Here is a 12,237-nt window from a genome sequence, read left to right as displayed (position 1 = left end):
CTGACTTTTTTGACGTACCCTTTTGTTTTAGCAGTGGCGGCACCGAACTTGAATACTAGCCTGTCGGCGAGGGTAGAAAGTGGTTGTCCGTAGACGTACACATTTTCATTAAGTTCTTCAACGGTTTTTGATAGCAATGGCAATACAGACTTATATATCTTTATAACAGAAATGTCATGTAATCTTTCATTTCCCAGCGTATCCTCATTTGGCCAAATGCAAAGGCCGATCGATTTATCTTCCCCATGTTGTTGAACTTCTGCTAAATCCCCTTCATTGTAAAGATGACCAGATGCTATTGCAATAATGGAGGAAAATGAGTCGTCCTGATTCATGGCGTTTGCAATTTGTCCAAACATGCCCAAGCTGCCCCGTTTTTCTATTCTTTTATTTATGATTTCACCACCACATCTTATCGCGCATTGGGGAGTGAAGGCCCTTTTCAGCTGTAGAAATTTGACATCACCTTGGAAATGGCTCGTTATTAATCTCCTGCTTTGGTCGTTTAATGGCTGGTGGCGTTCAAAGATGAGCAAGGTTTTACCACATAATCTGTATCCAACTACCCCATGTTTCTTTGCACTAAAACAAATTTGTATTCATGTAGTCGAAACAGATATGTAAAAAACTATAACAGAAATCATATTAAAGTGACATTAGGGTTTTTTGTTCTGACAAAATATGCAATACTATGTAAATATATTAGGAAAAAAAATGTGAAATGTTAACGTAACAAAATTGAAACGAATGATAGATCATAAACTTTGCAAAAAAATATTCAAAAAATGTTTTATAAACATACAATGCAGTTGGACATGAAGATTTAAATTGCAATCATTATATAACAGTGAAGTGAGCACCAGCCTTCAATACGGATGAACGTACTTACTCTTTTATGTTTCTGATACATTCCTTTGTAAGATTTGAGGAGTCAGGTGACTTCCGGGTAAGTAACCTTTCTTGCAATTTTTCAATCTGTCTAAGGAAGCCGCTTAAATGTCTTGTATTTGTCTTCTTCTTTAAGGCACATATGAAATCTGCAAGGTCTTTCTCGAGACCTGCATAACATTTTTCATATATGATGCTCTTTTCACTGTTGGCATCAAGCACATGTGACGCAAAGCTTAAGGACTCTCTTTTGACCAGCTTGATTTTCCGTTCATTGTCGACTTCTGATTCAACGAGGAAGAACAGCATTGATTTCTCGACATCTTTAATCAATGGTTGTAGGGCATCTAACGGAATCTGTAAAATTCCTAATTGTTAATAAAAGACAAAAGACAGAAGAACTTGCAAGAATGTCAAGAGAATAAAAACAGCTTACTTTTTTCTTCCAAAACGATTTTCCTAGATGACAAATAACTACAGCATTTCTTCTTTTGAACTCAACTTTTTCGCCTAAAATTATACAATTGTATGTATATATAACAAAATAATCACAACACCGAAATAAACTCTATCGGTTTCATTCTCAATCTTTAAGTGTTTGATATCATAGTGCGTAGTTACAAATGTATACAAAATCAACAATCATATTGTGACGTCAAAAATTGCTTATACTCTAAAATGTATATTTCTGAATACACTTTTTATTCTCTGAAAATTTAACATACATATTTGGACGTCTGTTGTTTTTGGAGAAAATCTGAATAATTTCAAACACAGGTCCCTAACGTTTTCGCTATCTTCAGTGATAAGGAATATTCCTTCAATCGGTTCCTGGATTTCTTTCACTGTTTCATATGTTTCTTTCCAAACATAGTATAATTCCTCGGAAATTAGTTTGAAAAGGTTAAGCTCAGATGGGCCGAATTCAAAAGTGACATGGAAAAGCTGCATTTTGTATGAATGTGCATTTGTTGAACTAGGGCTACAAAATACCAAATTATACGTAATTATTTTAAAGAAACAAATGGTTATTTTTAAATCTAGAATTATTTTAAGCAGTTCAATTTAGATAAAAATAATACACCATCTTAAATTTTATCAAAAATACAATTTATATGTAGAATGAAGTCACGATAATCATAACTCTTCATTTTCGGGACGAACTATGTGGGGAACATTTATATTTATGTAATGTATATAAACAAATGTTTCGTTTTATTAATCATACATTTAAAATGTCCCAGCACACATGCGTTCGGATAAATTTGGTCCAACTATATTTATTTTTGTGAATTATTAAGAAATTTTCAATAAATCGACTAAATTATATCCTTATGAAAAAGGAATACCTTTTGAATCGAGTTCGTTTTCGTGGAACTGGAGAAATCAGTGAAGTAGCTACAATGCAATTTAATTTTTATGGCTTGAATGAAACAAACATTCGACTTAATATCAATTCTTTGGTTTTTTCAGTAGTGACATAGAAAACTAACAAACCTCAATGAGATTTTATTCATATATATACATATATACATATATCAGTTTAATTACTATTAATCGTTTATTTACATGTTTCAGCTCGACGACGTGTAACAACCCCTGCCATGATGTATTACCTTAAAAAAAAAAGTCAGATTAATTGACCATGAAGTACAATTTTTCGACCATTTCTAAATATACATTGGATTGCTCTTTAAATTTTGGTTGGATATGATTTTTTTTTCAACGAGTTGTGTTTTTCCCCAAAGCCTTGGAGAGGGGATTTAAAAAACTCAAAGACATGGATAAAAATCATATCAATCGTATATATTAAATCACAAATCATGAAAGATTCTTGTAATCCCATGTTTTATGCATCACTATCAATGTTTTACCTTTTTAATATAGGAATCAACGTTATTTTACTTCATCACTCTCACGCAAAACACATTGTAATATCACAAAAGTGGGATTGCAAAAAAACAATAATAAAAATAGATAAATAAATAAATAAAAATCTAATGACGAATATCCATGGGATTAAGGAGGAACAATATAGGTCGATTCTTAAATATATGGTTAATTGCTACTGAGTTATTAAGAACAAAAAATATCAGGATCATTCAAAGTATGAAAAACATTTTTCTTAATTCCACTTCAAAGATATGTTTTTAATAATTGAACAACTAATGATTCGCAGTTCAATTTTCATATACAGTAAATAAAACATCTTTTGAAGAGATATGACACTCTTTCTCTCAAGGAGATTTGGGAAAACCGGAAGATGGTGCCTGTACAATTTACTTCGTTCAATAAATACATTGCATTGCAGTAAGAAACGTATCGATACATTATCAGACATACATGTATACATTAGGAATCAGATGATTAAAAAGTCATGGTTCTCCTTCTTTTTTTCTGCCTATCTGTCTCCGTCTGTATTTCTCTCCATCTATTTACCTAATAGCCTACTTATCGCTACATCGCATTTTTCCTCTCTTAGCGAACCTCAATTTTTCTAGATCTGTCTGCCCTGTTTGCTACTCTCTGTTTGTTTTTCCTTTTTGTACATACCCCTACCGTTCTCTATCTGTTTGTCTGTTTGCCTGTATGTCTGTCGTTCGATCTCTTTGTCAGTATGTCTCTGTGTGTGTGTTTGTCTCTATCTCTCAGTCTGTTTCCTATCTCTATTTCTCTTATTCTCTGTATGTCTATCTATCTGTATCTCTTTCTCTCTCTTCCTCTGTCTGTCTGTTTGTCATTCTCAATATGTATTAGTGTCGATTTTCTTCCATCTCTTCATTTCGTATTTGTCATTATCAAGAATATTCTTTTGGTTTTAAACACATGTTGAAATTTTACAACTTTTTAAAGTGAACTCTGATTTGCTTCCTATATTTATTGATGCATGTATATTACAAGATAAATGGTTGTTTGAGGGAAATCTTTATATTCCAAATGTTCAAAAGATGAAAGTTATTATTGATTTTAATACATTTCTTAATTCAATCATATCAATACAAAATGTAAAATTTTGTTCAGCAAGGAAACTTTATCATGTTAAATTGTGAAACACAGCAAAATTTTATATGAAAACAACACTATTTTACCAGTAGATCGTTATTTAAAGAAGTAAAAAATCTTATCATACATGAAGTTATATTGTTATACTCCGAGATACAATATTCACATGTATTCTATTAAACAAAAGCTCAGCTTTAAAAAAGAATCTATAAATTCAAAATGTAAATTTCTTATTAATCTGCTTTAAACTTTACGCCCACAAATAAATTTTATAAAAAAAATCATGAGTTCCTAGATACATGTATGCATGTATACAGTGTATATGGATGGATGTAACATTCCATGACAATTTTTTTTTTGATTTAAGAATATACCGATCATGACAAAGAACAAACCGCGGGTGTGTCTAGTTGGCAGGGGATGCTCATTCCTCCATGGCACGTGATCCCACCTCCGATGTTTTGGAGGTCCATGTTCGCTCTTCTCCTATTTTGTAATGTTTCATGGACTTTTGATCTTAAATACTGTTCCTTATCTCCATATGTTTCATGCAATACTTACTACTAACACTGTGTTAACATCCAATATATTCCAATGTCAGAGGGAAAATTTACTCTTTGAACTGTACTGGTATGTATTGAGAGTACAAGATAAATGAAATGACAACAATCGAACATGCAAGAATTTGCAAAAACTGTTCTTGGAATCGGTTCAGCTTTTTAGTCTTTCGTCCTCCTAGTGTTTTGCTGCATATTCTTGTTGTTTAAAAAAAAAATATGAAATGTTATTTTTTTTTATACTAGAATGCATTCGGAAGTGCAGTCACATGTCTCAAGAGTACGACGAAAGTTGACTGGTATAAAAAAGTATATATAGGAAAATAAAATTATTTATAACTAAAGCTGTAATTTTCCTTGTGAATGTTATAACACGCAAACAATGAGTCAAACATAAAACTTCCTCAAAATGTTTTTTTTTTTATTTTCTGGGAATGTTCATGTCCGTGAAGAAGCCTTCATGAAAATGATTGACAAATAAAAATATGTGTAAATGCAAATGTAAGAGGTCTTAAACGCATATAGGGGGGGGGGGGGCAATCTATTTAAATAGAGAATATGATAAATGTGGATTGATTGTAGATTTTCAAAATAAAAAAATAATGCCGTCACAATCACATTCGTTTACAAACATCGTGGAGTTTCCCAAAAGTGTAAGAGATACGGAGTTTGAAGATACATATTTGTCACGCATACAGTAAGTTTCATGAAAATATGACATTCAGTCGTAGGCTATGTCGTTGCTTTAAACTCTTAAATAAGCATCTTTTTTCTATGTGTGCCACTGCACTTTTACCGGATGATCGTATTCAACAGATGCACTGATATAAAAAAAAATAAGGCTGATGTTTGGTAATAGAGTCAATAATTTGCAATTTAAGAAAACTATGAAATGTTAAGGATAGTACAAAAAACTATAACCTATAACATGGTATTTTTATGCAGTAAAATTGACCTTCCCTAATTGTAAGATAATATAAACTGGAATCTACAATGACTGACATGATTTGCAATAGATAGAATTATCCTCATACCACATAAAGTTTAACTAATTATGCATTATTAACATGTCTTTTTGTAATAATCAACAGTGATTTCAGTAATTTACATCATTGTCTTGTCAATTTCCTTTTATGCTAGGAGAAATGAGACTTGGGGATAAAATTTTGTTTTACTATCCGAAACATGTAAATTTAACCTCATTACAATGGTTTAATAAGGAATTGGATGCATTCATCTTATCCATGTATTATCAAAGAATGCACAGGCTCTCAACTGGATAACAATTCTGCCGAGAAATGAAACAGGTACATATTATGTGGATAAAAATGACGTCACTGCCTTGATTTGCCTAGGTACACAGGTGATCCGTTTATTCAAAGTTTACAAAAACACTACATCAAAACATGGAATTTCCGTCATTTTTTAAAGTCTTATTTTTTATCAGACAAAATACAATCTTCTGGTGTCGAAATGTTTGTTGCAATAATGTAATTATGTATTTTAAAGACAGGGAAAAAGAATGTTAATAAACTTTTGTTTCTAATATTTGCAATGGAATAACTATTCATAAGCTTTATATGGAGCAATTTAACATTTTTGTCGGCCTGTGCAATGTTGATTTCTTCAATAATCCTATATAGTAGTAGTGTTTATTTATTAAACTGACACGTGTTAAGTTAAAAAAATGAACAATCATTTATATAAATTCAGCAATAATATAGAAGCATCAAGCCCTATGGACCTATATGTCACCTAGCGTAAATTGTCAGTATCTGATTATATTCTCCACGTGATTTTTAAATTTACTATATGTATCTACAAGGACTGTTAAGCATTATATCATCACAGCAAATAATTCAATATGGATCACTGAGTCTTGTGCGATGTAAATATGTCCTGTTGTCCATCCACCAATATCCAAATGCATCTATTGAGCAGTACTAGCTTAGGCGTGATCTAGAACTTCTGGAGTTTGATCTATAGTTTGACCTGGTTTTGGTTTACTACAACCGTTCGCATCGACACGAAACAATTTGCCCTGCGGAATGTTCCTCAGAATTGTCCGTACATTCATTTCAATGAGACGTTCTTCACGGGATTAGCTACTTTTATTAAACACTGTTTTGTACTCGTCCGTGTCTTTCAGTTTCATTTTGTTTCGTAAAACCAGCATTTTCTCATCTTTATTCCTGAAGCAGAATTTAATGAGACCAGGCCGACTATTTAATCTGCTTCAGATCCACATTGCCGCTATCACTTGTACGTTTGAGGAGACCTCCTCTCCCAACGAATGAATGAGATCCTTTGCTTTGAGGAAGGGGTCCTCGCATTCTGAAAGAGGAATGCCGCTGGCCGTAACTGTAATATCGGTACGGTCTAATGATTCTATTCGCCTGAGCACACATTTGTACCGCTATCGTTTACTGCTGTTTACTACATTGATCGACACCCTCTAGTCGAGTTTGTAATGACTGAGTAGTTCTCAGGAGCTGGTCTACACGCTGCGTCTCTTAATCCATGTCTACCGATAGCTCATCCCAAAGTGATCGTATTTTTTCATCAATGTTTTTTATTAAATCAATTCTTAATATATCAAACTGAGATTCAAACAGACATTTTATGACATCTTGGTTAGATTTAAGATCTTGAATATCATTTATAACAATATCAAGCTTACCAGATATTGCAAAGTCAATTTTTGTAGCTTTTTCTTTCTAGATTCCTTTGATTGATTGATTGTTTATTGTTTAACGTCCCTCCCGAAAATTTTTCACTCATATGGAGACGTCACCGTATGCTGGTGAGGACCTTCAAATTTTGACCTTTACTCGGCACTCAGGGCCATTGAGCAATGAGGGATCTTAATCGTGCCAACGCCTGCCGCTGACACGGGGCCTCGGTTTTTAAGGTCTCATCTGAAGGACCTGTAACTTCCACTTCAAAGTGCTGAGCGCATGGCGAAGGAAGAGTTGCTACCCATTTTTATCGACTTTGGTCAGTCGCGGCCGAGATTCGAACTCATGACCTCCCGATCACGGAGCGAGCGCTCTACTGACTGAGCTACCGTGAACGGTAGTTTCCTTTGAAAATGAATCGCCAGAAACACCATTATCAAGATTCTCACTTGATTCAAATAGAATTGCATTAACCTGACTTAATATTTCACTCACGTTTACATCGGGAGAGTTTGTATCAACCTCCAGTTTGCTTAGTTTCGTCACTTGTTCAAAATCGCCCCCGCTTCTACTGTCATGGCTATTTCTATTTTTTGTATTTTTATGATGAATTTTTGGCATACCCCACACATCAAAACATATATCATCAACATTAACTCACACTTTTGATCTGTAATAAGTTGGAATTACTGGTTTTGAAAGCCAATTCCAATTCACGTAATCGAGATTAAAAAAAAAAACACGTCTATTTTGCTTATATCACGTGACCTGTGTATACTAGTATTTGATTTTATAAAAATCATTCTTCTGAAACAATTATAATTAGTACCTTATTTTAGTCAAATTTACCATAAATGTTGAAGTTCAATAAAAAATTATCAAAATAGCACATTTTAAGGCTAAATAAAATGATAAAAAACCAAAATAAATGAATAAACATTTTCTATCAATATCTTAAAAAAAAGGTTACACAATAGGATAATATTAGTTACACAGTCAGTTAGTGACCTAATACGGATTCATACAGGGTGTGAAATGGAAATCCGTATTGGGCGAGGCGAATCCGAGTCCCAATACGGATTTCCATTTCACACCCTGTATGAATCCGTGTTAGGTCACTAACTGACTGTGTAACGAATTTATCCCGCTGAAGACCTTTTTCAATATAAAAACAATGTTTGTGCATATTATAAAAATATTAAGTTTTAATCCAATAACAATCAACATAAAATATCGTTACGTTAACGAGAAATTTAACTAAACTACCTACGTAAACCGTTTCTTAGCCGCCATTTTTATTTACAATAACAACGCTGCGAACGGAATCGCGTGCCCGATTTTCATATTACTCCTCGACGGAGACGTAATACGGAAAATTTCAGGGCGTCATGTGATCAGCCTTTATCCAATCAGCAATCTACAAATTTGTCTGAAGCGGGATAATTATATTTATTGATAAAGACGTTCTAGCAACAAATAATTAGCAAGATTTGAATGGGAAAAATACTTCCATTTATAGTTGAATCATACAAAAAAGTGTGTTTTATGAAAAAGAGGTAAATAATAGATAAATAAATATGAACACTTGAGGAGAACCCACCTTTTATTTGGGTAATGTAGATAATAGATGGACGAGTAAAAATGAGACATAGATACATGTTCCTTATTTAATGAACACTCAAAGCTCTTCAACGAAAAATGCAATTCGCATTGTAATTTACTCATGCAATAATGTTGCAATTGTTTTGGTGGTTTGTATGAAATACTGTATAAGTACTTTTTTCCGCGTGGGATTAATTTACTCTATGTACGCAGTCACAAGTTTTCCGCGTTAATTTATCCAAGCGCACTTAATATAAATGTAAGGCATATATTGAGAGTCTAGGACATCCGCGTAATTTTTTTTACATGCGGATTCATCAGAAATTGAGATTCCACGGAATTATGACCCCATGGAAAGAAGTACACCTGCAGTAATTTAAAATGGTTGTGTATAAATTCTGACAAGAAGAAGAAAGTATATATATTTAAAAAATACTTGATATGATCTCTTAATGTATAATTGATAATTTAATTGAGTTGTTAATTTAATTGAGTCCTGGTCATCGTAATTCTATTGCTTTTTAGCAATACAGCTTGACCTATAAATTTCTATTTTACTTAATTCTTTGATGGATCCTCCACCGTAGATAAGTATACTCTGGTGACAGTTTAGGCCCTTTGACCTCCTGACTTCATTGAATTTTATTCTTCAAAACAATAAAACCATATTTCTAAACAGCCAGAAACATTCCTTGTATCTATAAACTTAAGTTTGAAAATCAAAACTTTTATTATTTTTAACAAACATTTTTTTTTCGTGAGAGTAGAGCTCTTGAACAAAACCAAATTACGCCTTATTACAAAAAGTGAAGTTCTCATTGTCCAAAAATAACACTGCAATGATCATCAATAATACACTTCATTCTAGTACCTTTAAGTTTTGTTTTTTTACTTTTTTCTATTGTATCACGGATCTCTCAATTATTATTAATGCTGATATTGATCTCACATGAAATCTTCATGAACGTTTTAAGCATAGTTTCGAATCCCTGACTGATTATTTTACAAAGGTGCTAAATGCCTGGTTAAATCTTAAAAAGCATAAATAATTCAATTATATTAAAATAAACCAGTAAATGATAAATTTTAAGTACGATTAGTAAGTGGTCAAGCAACAACGGACAAAACAAATGAGACAAGGGGGTATTTTTTTCTATGACACTGTCTCCTTCTTTATATCTTTTTCATGTTTTTTAGGTTTTGGGATATTTATGAATCTAAAATTAGAGTTATAGTAGCTAAGTGACATTGTTTAAGTACAGTTCCACCGAGACCTAACCTGAAACCCAATCAATCCTAGAAAAAAGCCAGGGTCTGCTCTTGAACAGTTCTAAACTAAATTTTTAAATTATATATACTTTTTAAGGAAGGAAAAGTGTTTTCATGATTCATTTTCATGAGATTTTTTCAACGGAAATAAATCACAACTTATGACAAAAAGTCAAGTTCTGAATGTCCAAAAATAACACTGCAACAATCATCAACAACACACTTCATTCTGATCTTTTAAAGATTGTTTTATTACTTTTAATTATTATATAACAGATCTAGAAATAATTTATAATATTGATTTTGATCTCATATGATATCTTCATGAAAGTTTTAAACATAGTAGTAACGAACCCTGAATGCTTATTTTACAAAGTGGTTTATTGTCTGTTCACATCTTAAGATGCTTGAGTATATAACTCTTTTGCTTTAAAAAAAATTGTTAATGATTAATTTTACGTACAATTAGTAAGTGGTCATGCAACAACGTACAAAAAAACAAACAAAAAAAAAAAAAAAAAAAACAGACAAGGGGGTATTTTTTGTATATCTTTTTCTAAGATTTGTATGTTTAAACATATTTATGATATTAAATTCAAGGTCAGACGACATGTTCCTCAAAAATATATAATTTTTCATGAGAATTTGTTACTGAAGCATAGGTACTAAAACAAGTTTTCTCAGAAAAAATAGGGTTCCTTTCCAGGCATTTGGCAAGATACCAAAGGGTCATATTTCTTATATAACCTTTATGGGTAATCTTCTGAATGGCCTAAATGACAATGTTTGGTATACTTATATTTTAAAAACATTTTGAAAACAATATAGATATCAGAAGAGAATGACAAAAAGGATAACGTTTTAATGTAATACCAAGAGATACAAAAACATCTTTATAAGTAACTTGTCGTCAGACCTAAGTTTAAAGTAGTAGTATAAGCACAGTACCAGGCAGGCCCAACCTGTAAACCAGCCCATCCGTGAATAAAAATACATGTGTTTGCTTTTGAACTTTTCTGTCAAAATATGGGACAGCGCTAGTAAGGGAACCAAGAAAATCAAGACGGTCCTTAGGACGGCAGTCTGAACTGAAATATTTGTGACTGAGAAGGAAACACGAGCCTTGTGTATGCATATGTTCCATTTGGTAGTGTTTATTTTGGTTTTCAAGTGAAAAAAATGCTCATAAAATTATTATATACTCTGAAAGTTACTGAAGGAAATAAGGTTATTCCAGTACGTTTTCTTGGAAGATCTAATTTTCTTTACATAAGTAAATGCAATCTAGAAATGAATTTAAAAAAATATTTTAATGCTGAAAATGAAACGAAGTTCTTGTCCCCCCCCCCCCCCTTACTGCAACTGTAGCAACTGTTCCTTTGCCATACGCTCGGTACTTGAAATGAAAGCTGTGGGTCCTTCTGATGATTTACAATTAATGGAACAATATTTACATTTTTCTTTGCAAATAAAACTTTAAAATTTTGTGTGTCCTGTTTTTCTTTTACCAGCATTCAAAAATTCAAATTAATTTAATAGTTTGTTGCATTAGCTTTTCAATAAAATAATATTACAAAATAAATTTAAATTTTAATAAATATATAATTTTGTAAATTGAGAACTTCTACAGTAAAACCACAGTATTATAAAAATCACATGTTCCTTTGAATTAAATGGCAATATGGATCTAAACTCAACAAGCATTATTATGATTTTTTTTACGAAGTATGCAATGTTTCAGTGAAAAGCTCAAAGAGTTTTCATCTGGTAAATGGTATCAGTGGCGTTTATTCCATATAGGCAAAATGGCTGTACATAGCCTTATCATCATATTCTCAGCAATAAAAATTTAGTTAAATAAAGGGGCGAGGAGCTGACATGATAAATTGTACCTACTGATTTATTTCTTGGAAATGAACAAAAAGGATTCTTTCTTAGCAATCCACAATTTTATATCTATCCAATTATGTTAACAGTTTTGTTTTATATTAAAGGATAAAATCATTTCCTTAGTTTGACATTTTTTAATCCAAAGTTCAGGTGTTATAAATGATAAGTTAAATAATAATAAGAATTTTCATCAAAAGCAACAGGATTACAAAACATGTGCAGGAAACGAAATTGATAACTTGATTTATTTTTGGTTAGTAGGAAATTCAACGTTGTGAAAGAAATTTAATTATTAAGGACGTTTCAATATTTTCTAAGCAGATATCGAGTAAAAAGGATAAGTTAAGGAT

At 32.0% G+C, this 12,237-nt stretch overlaps 1 protein-coding gene across 1 annotated transcript; it reads right to left on the bottom strand.

Moving 5' to 3' along the window:
• Positions 1 to 8: 8 nt before the first annotated feature.
• Positions 9 to 4,642, bottom strand: LOC134255574 (uncharacterized; the record flags this gene model as incomplete). Its single annotated transcript, XM_062738106.1, has 7 exons — positions 4,453 to 4,642; positions 2,458 to 2,504; positions 2,238 to 2,286; positions 1,614 to 1,870; positions 1,325 to 1,398; positions 890 to 1,245; positions 9 to 582 (listed from the first exon to the last, which is right to left on the bottom strand). Coding segments are annotated over exons 2-7 (1,347 nt in total), but the record flags the coding sequence as incomplete, so codon positions are not given.
• Positions 4,643 to 12,237: the final 7,595 nt, after the last annotated feature.

Source organism: Saccostrea cucullata, unplaced genomic scaffold (assembly GCF_032062105.1).
Source record: "Saccostrea cucullata isolate Sc308-1 unplaced genomic scaffold, CSIRO_AGI_Scuc_v1 ctg17800, whole genome shotgun sequence".
Taxonomy (NCBI): domain Eukaryota; kingdom Metazoa; phylum Mollusca; class Bivalvia; order Ostreida; family Ostreidae; genus Saccostrea; species Saccostrea cuccullata.
Note: the sequence above shows the minus strand (reverse complement) of the source record. Positions and strands in the feature narration are given on the sequence as shown.